This window comes from Cnephaeus nilssonii (assembly GCF_951640355.1).
Source record: "Cnephaeus nilssonii genome assembly, chromosome: 9".
In the NCBI taxonomy this organism is placed as follows: Eukaryota; Metazoa; Chordata; class Mammalia; order Chiroptera; family Vespertilionidae; genus Cnephaeus; species Cnephaeus nilssonii.
The window spans coordinates 91,642,134-91,649,158 of NC_137080.1; the positions used below are offsets into that span (position 1 = coordinate 91,642,134).

Here is a 7,025-nt window from a genome sequence, read left to right on the forward strand (position 1 = left end):
TGAATAAAATTTCTTTCTTCTGAGAAAAACAAACAAACAAATGAACCCCAGCTGGTGTGGCTCCCTTCACTGAGCATCATCCCATGCACTGAAGGGTCACCAGTTTGATTCCTGGTCAGGGCACATGCCCAGGTTTCGGATTCGTCCCTGGTAGGGTGGGTACAGGTGGAAACGGATCAATGCTTCTCTCTCACATCAGTGTTTCTCTCCCTCTCCCTTTCTTTCTCTCTAAAAACCAATAAAAAACATTTTAAAGAAATAACACAAGTGAGTAATATAAAAATGCTCAGTGCCAGTGTCTCGAAGCTGAGAGCTAGGCAGCCTGCCGCCAGCAGCTCCTGCTGAGGCCTTCCTAGAAGAACCCTCCGTGCAGAGAGCTCTGTAGATGCTGGGACCCTCCTCCAACCTTGCCTCACGGGGTTGCTGTGAAGATTAAATAAAACGGCCCCTACGAACCTTGTTCACTCCTGCACACAGAGGCGGCTCAGTAAATACTGCTTCCGTTTCCCTTTATGGGGTCTGCAAGGGACCCAGGCCCTAAGCATCCCCAGGACCCATTCTCTCCCCCTGGGTCCAGCCCTTTCTAGGAATTTGGTTTCCATCTTTAACCACATAACTTAGGTTTGTGAGTCTCTCGAAGGGTGAGATGTTCCCAATCACTTCCCTCCAGAGAAGTGGGCCCTGGGCTGAGCCAGAGAAGACCTGAGCTCTGTGCCCCTTTGCTTCCTCCACTCTGTGAACTTCCAGGTGGTCTCCCTGGAGGGCTTCAGTCTCCCCCCCCCCCCCGGGAAGGTCTTTGGTCCCAGGGGAAGGGAGTTTGCGTCCTCTAGTTCAGGTCAATGGGTGATAGGAGGATGGCTATGGGGAACGAGACTAGAGAGGTCTCTGAAGTAGGACAGGCCCCGGACCGTGGCCACCTGCTGGGAGTAGGCGCTTCAGGACTCGCAGGGTGTGGGGCAGCCTTAGCCCCTCAAGACGGAGGAAGGGCTTCCTGAGAGACAGGAGCGCAGGAGGACGGAGGCCACTGGGAAGCAGTCCGGAGGCTTCCCGGTCCGCCCGGCCTCCAGGGTCGCTTCAACTGCCTTCTGTGACTGAGGGGTAGGCTGTGGGTGAGGAAACCAACAGGACGGGCATATGGAGAACCCCCAGGCTACCTCGGGAGCTCGGGCTCCCCCATCTGCAGTTCAGGGCTGCTTTCTAGGGGAGGCAGGCCTGGCTCCCAACTGGATCAGGACTCCCTGGGAATGCCGGGGAACACCCTTTTACATCGGACAGCCTCTGCCCCACAGCACTGCCACCCCCTCATGACCGACCTGATTGCAACCCTCGCTAGCCTTTGCCTCTGAAATCAGGGCTGTGCCCCCAACTCTGGGCCAGGGCCCAGCCTGGGTGACTGGCTGGGAGGAAGCCCCGCCTCCCTGGGGAGCGCATTACCTTGTCCATCGGCCTTGTAGTCGTCAGGGAGCAGCTTGTCCTGCCGGTAGCCCAGCACGAAGGCCAAGAAGGACAGAATGAGGGCATCTCCGATGCTGAGGATGGCCAGCATGAAGGCCCAGCGGATGGTGCAGTGGCCCAGCGTGTACTTGCCCGTCTGCTCCCCGCACATGCGCCGCACCTCACTGGAGTCCCAGCCGTCTGGGTAGACCAGGCAGCCAATCATCAGGCCGGTGGCTAAAGGGGCAGAGGGCAGGTGTGTGGGCTGGGTGTGCTCAGCCCACACCAGATGCGCACTGCTGTCATCTTGCCGCCTCCCTTCTTGTGCTAACAGCCTGGAGAGGCACATGGGCAGCTCCGACCATCCTGGGACACCGGGCAGCTCACCCAGGAGCCGCGGGAGCGGCAGGGAGAGGCTCCGAGCCCAGGGCAGGTTCTGCACAGGACAGGGGGTCCCCCCAGGCCCTCAGCTGGCTCACCCAGCCTCAGAGCCCTCCAAAATCCCGTCCCGGCCCAGAGAACTCATCACTCCTAAGATGCACCTCTGTTCACATTTCAACATCTCTGAAACACGTGGTGAGAAAGGTCAGGCCATCACTTATTAGGAGTGTTTTCCTTTTATAGCACGAAGGGTAGTGGTGTGTCCTTCAGCCCAGGGATCTTGGATTCACTGAATATAGAAGTCCAGCCCGGCTCTGCCTGCTTCCTTCATGAACCTCCTGTTCAAGCCATCAGATCTCCTCACCCTCCGGGGCAGCACCACGCAGCTGCCCACACTTCCTGAGTTTGAGAACCCCTGGGATATTCGGTTAAAGCGCTGGTTCCAGGCCAGGTGGGCTCGGACCCTGCTCGGAAAGCGCTCCTCGGGGTGGGGGCTGTCTCAGTAGGAACAGCTCACCGCAAGCCCAGCTCTTGGCTAACCAGCTGTGTGACTCCCGCCAGCCACTTACGCTTTTTTGCCTCAGTTTCCTCATTTGTAAAAAAGGGATGATAACAATACCCAACTGTTTGGATTGCAGTGAGATTCCAGTGAGTTAGCGCTGGAAAGGTGCTCAGAACAGGGCCGGCACATACTTGGCACTGAGTGTTTCTACTATTATCCCATCGGTGACAGCATTCACAGCCAAAGAGCCCACTCCCCCACCTGCCCCCACTTCTGTGTGCCTCCCCACACGGCACAGACAGGTGACACAGTCCTGGGATGTGACTGAGGTACCCCGAGCACAGCCGCCATGCCAGCAGGGGGCCCTTTCAGACTCTGGCGCTGCTCCACAGGCCTGAGGCTCTCTGGGCTCAAGGCTGTGCCTACCCAGGCGCCCCTCACAGCACCTCACAGCACCCGGCGTTACCTAACGTGGGCTCAGCGAGCTCCGAGGGGAAGGCCAGCAGATCAAACGAGTGCACAGGAACGTGGTCCACCTCTCACCCAAGTCTATCCACCTTCCTTTGGTTTGTTTATAGGAGGAAGTCATATATGTAGTCCTTTTCCAGATCACAAAATCCTTCATCTTGCAGGTTTCTCTTGACCTGAAAATAGTTCTGTGAAGAAGGCCATACAGTAATGTCCCATTTTTAAGGTTAGAAAACTGAGGTCTCAGAGAAGCCAAGTGACTTGCCGGGTCATCCAGCTACGGCAGAGCCAAGACCTGAACTCACGGCTCCTGACTTTCTCAACTTCAACGTTCATTCCCTCTACTCCCAGTTGTGACATCTCCAAAGGGCGGAATGTGTCTAGTGGTGACATTTCACACTTGGCGACAAACTGAGAAGTGTTTCAGGAAGATATTTAGGGTTGGGGGGCCCTCCCGAGCTCTCTGGTAAAACCTGTGGGCTCCCCTGTTGGTACGAGATCAGCCCTTGGTGCCTGGTGCGGCTCACACAGATGTTCATGCGCAGGTGAACGAGGAAAGGCGCTGCCCTCCTGGGCTTCTCCCCATCACTCCTCCCCCTTCACAGTATCGCCCTGTGGGGCTCCAGAAAAGAGCCCAGGGCTCTGACTTGAAAACAGGTTGGTCTTGTGGGCACCATAGCCCTCTGTATGCACCCCACCCACCCACCTGGGGTGCTAGGCACTGCGGGGTCAGCCCCATTTGTGGCCAGCATGGTACGAGGTAGTAGGCAAGTTTAGTTACCCTTTCTGACTCCCATTCTCTCATCTGTAAAACAGGGATAGTGATGTCTGACTCGTAGCAGAGTTATGAGGATTAAGTGTGATATGTATAGAAACTTTACTGCAGTATCTAGTACATGCTCAGTGGCCAACTAATATCAGTTGTTGCTCTTATTATTGGCATTGAAGTCAGACGGACGCATCCTTGATGGATGTAGATGTCATTAAAGCTGTTCACAATATTCCAGGTGCACAGTAGAATTATACACCCTTGACCACCTTCCTCCCCTGAAGTTAGTTAGACAAGGCCATCTGATTTGCTTTGGCCAATAAAATGTGCGCATTTCTAGGCTAGAGCATTTAACAGCTTGGAGAGACCTTCCAGAGGCCCCTCTCCTTCTCCAGTGACAGGTGATACTCGATCAGCCTGGGTTCCGGAGAGAACAGTGAGGGCAGAGCCCCCACCTGACCCTCACTGAGCGTGAGCCATGTTTGCATGCATTACATCATCCCACCCTTGCAAGAGCCGTGCTAGAGGTACTGTAACTACATTATACCGATGAGGTTACCAAGATTCAGAGAGACAAGTAGCTTGCCCTGCCTGCGTTGCTAGGAGCTGGGATCACACAGTCTACACCTGGCATCCAGAGCTCATTTAACCTTGTTACGGTTTCCCTTCTCCTGCTCCCTTTCTTGGTCCCAGGCTTCTTGGCAAGGTCAAGCTAACCAGCTAAGGCCTCGTCAAATAGATGCATCTCCCAGCTGCTGGTTGTGGGATCCCACTCCCCCATCCCTCCCTTTGCTCATCTTCCCTTCCCCAGCACTGAGGAAAGGAACAGGACACCACCTTTGCTCTCCCCCAGCATAAATGTTTCATGGGACGGCACCGGCCACTCTGCCAACAGTGTCTCCAGTTCCATGACCCGCCTGGCTCAGATGGCCCGATGGCCCCTCCCGCACCCAGGCCCTCCCAGCACGGCCTGTTCAGCAAGTGACACCTGTTGTGGGAGGCTGGGGGAGGGGCAGTGCAGAGAATGAGAGGGGTGCCTGTGATTCTAGCATCCCATAACTCTAATATGCAAGGCCAGTTGGCAAGCATGTCAAGGTCCATTCTACTCCTCTTTGTCACAAAACTGCTAAACCTTCACTCTCCCTTCTTCCTCCCCACTGCCCACCGGCCTTTTCCTCATCTTATAGAGAGATACAGAGGAAGGGGAGATGGGGGAGGGTGGGGAGGGGGGGACAGCTCTGAAGCCTGGTGAAAGGCCTGGGTACAAGATCTGAAACCAAAGGCTCTGTCCCTCACCACCTGTGTGCTCAAAGACAAGTTACCGCAGGAGCCTTGCCTGTAAAATGGGAGGAATACCCTCCCCATTGCATCGTGATGAGGGTCCTCCACGTGATACACGTGATGGGACTCTGCAAATCATTGTACTGCGTAAATGTGCAACTCTGCCTTCGTTCTCCTAAGCTCTTGGCTGCCAGCTGACCTGCTACAGTTTGGCCAGCTCTTATCATCTCTCTCAGCCCCAACTTCTCATCTATTATTGGGGGGCAGAGGGCTGCAGCTCTCTGGGGTCCACTCCAACCCTGACAGTCTTGAGTCTGTGTGTTTAGTTGTCTGGGATTCTGACCCGTTTCATTCCCTCTGTTAAGGATAACACTGCTTCTCATTCTAGCCAACCATGTCAAAGCTGCTTCACTCTTGTCCACAGTCCCCAGTGTCCTGGACATCTCCCCAGTACGGACAGGCTGAGTGAAGTCCTTGGGGTGGGGAGGGACTATGGGCTTTGGACAATGTCTTAGGCCATCTTTTCTTGAGCTCTGGATGAGAGTAGGACCAGCTGGCCCACTGAGTCCTGCCAGAGCTAGGAGCAGGGGAAGGGGGCTTGGAAGGTCTTGCCTCTGAGCACCGATAGTAACCACCTGCCCTACATAGTCTTAGAGACCCTAGACAGCACCCCTCCACATCACACAATGTCTTCCACTTACTTCCTCAAGCCCGGAACCCTATAATGAGGGAACAGAGACTTCCACTCCACAATGAAAGAGAGAAGTTAAATGCAAGTTTCTATGGGAAAGGCCACATGCACATAACATTTTAAATCCAGGGCTGGCCGTAGAGTCTCCCCTGAGAGCAGTCTGGGTGGGAGGGAAGGAGTGAGGGCAGGGATCTGGGGATCCTTGGAGGAGAAGGAACAAATACACAGAAGTGGGTGACGTGGGCATTTAGAGTGGGCTTGACTGGCATCACTATTCTGCCTGGCAGTTGGGTTGCCTTCCCACACAGCTGACAATGGAAGCTTTCTTTTTTTCCTCCCTCCCAAGGCAGCTGCAGTCTCTGGTGTAATGGCCTGGGAGTCAGGACACCTGATTTCTTCTACCAACTAGCTCTGTGCTCCTGGGCGAGTCACTTGCCTTCTCTGGGCCTCAGTCCCTCATTTGCAAGATAAGGCCGTTGAACAATTTGGTCTCCAAGGTCCTTTCCATTTCAGCCAAGCCTCTACTTCTGAGAAGCTTCTATAGAGCAGCGAGTAGGGAGGGGCTGAAGGAGGCGAGCTGAGTGGGGGACGCAGAGCCTCCACAGAGGATGGGATGTGCAGCTGCACCTGTGGCCTGGGGTGGGCCCCTGCCCCGCCCGCCCGCGAGCCCTGCTCACCAGCAGCCAGCTGCATCCACGCGCAGATCTTGTAGACGGTGGCCGTGTTGCAGACGAAGAACAGGCTGAAGCAGATGATGGAGCCAATGATGAGGAACATGGCCAAGGCCACAAAGAACATGGCGGTCTTGAAGGCCCTGGAGGGGATGGAGGAGAAGTCCAGAGGGCCACCCTTGCAGATGAGCTCGGAGGACAGCACGTTGCCCACGCAGTAGGAGAAAAGGCCGAAGTAGCCGGCCTGCGGGGTGTTGACGCTGTCCCCGATCCAGTAGGGCTGGATGAAGAGGGCCATGACCAGCACGGAGAAGCAGATGGTCAGCGTGCCCCACATCACGCCAATCGCCCTGGCGTTGCGCACGTAGTTGGTGTGGTAGATCTTGGCCGCCTCCTGGGCGGGCAGCAGCTTCACCATGGCGAGGGCGCGGGCGCGGGCCTGGGCGGGCCTGGGCTGGGCGTCGGTGTCCGCGGAAGGAGGCCCAGAGCGGGCCACTCCTCAGCCGGGTTTGGGGAGCAGGCTGAGGTCGGGGCTCGAGGTGAGGGTTCCTCCAAGGTGGAGGAGAGGGTTCCTCGGACGAGGAGGACGACCTTGGCGCCCTCAGGAGCTTGTCCAGGTGCCTGTGTCCGCTTCAGCCGGCCGCCTCGGGCCTCCGGCCTCCTCTCGCGCCCGCGGGGGTCTCGGGCCGCCGGCGCCGCCCTGCCCCTCCCGGTTTTCTGCTCGGGGCTCCGGAGGCTCCGCCCCTTGGCCGGGCCCTCCTCCCGCCTCGGACAGCTCCGCTTCAGCACCGCGGACAGCGCCCGGGCCCGGGAGGAGGGGCCCCGGAG

At 56.7% G+C, this 7,025-nt stretch overlaps 1 protein-coding gene across 1 annotated transcript; it reads right to left on the minus strand.

Moving 5' to 3' along the window:
• Positions 1–1,348: 1,348 nt before the first annotated feature.
• On the minus strand, positions 1,349–6,615 carry LHFPL5 (LHFPL tetraspan subfamily member 5; the record flags this gene model as incomplete). The annotated part of the gene is made up of 2 exons (XM_079781651.1): positions 1,349–1,671; positions 6,204–6,615. The coding sequence occupies 2 exons, from the start codon at positions 6,613–6,615 to the stop codon at positions 1,349–1,351; spliced, it is 735 nt and encodes a 244-aa protein (XP_079637777.1).
• Between the last annotated feature and the right edge of the window lie 410 nt (positions 6,616–7,025).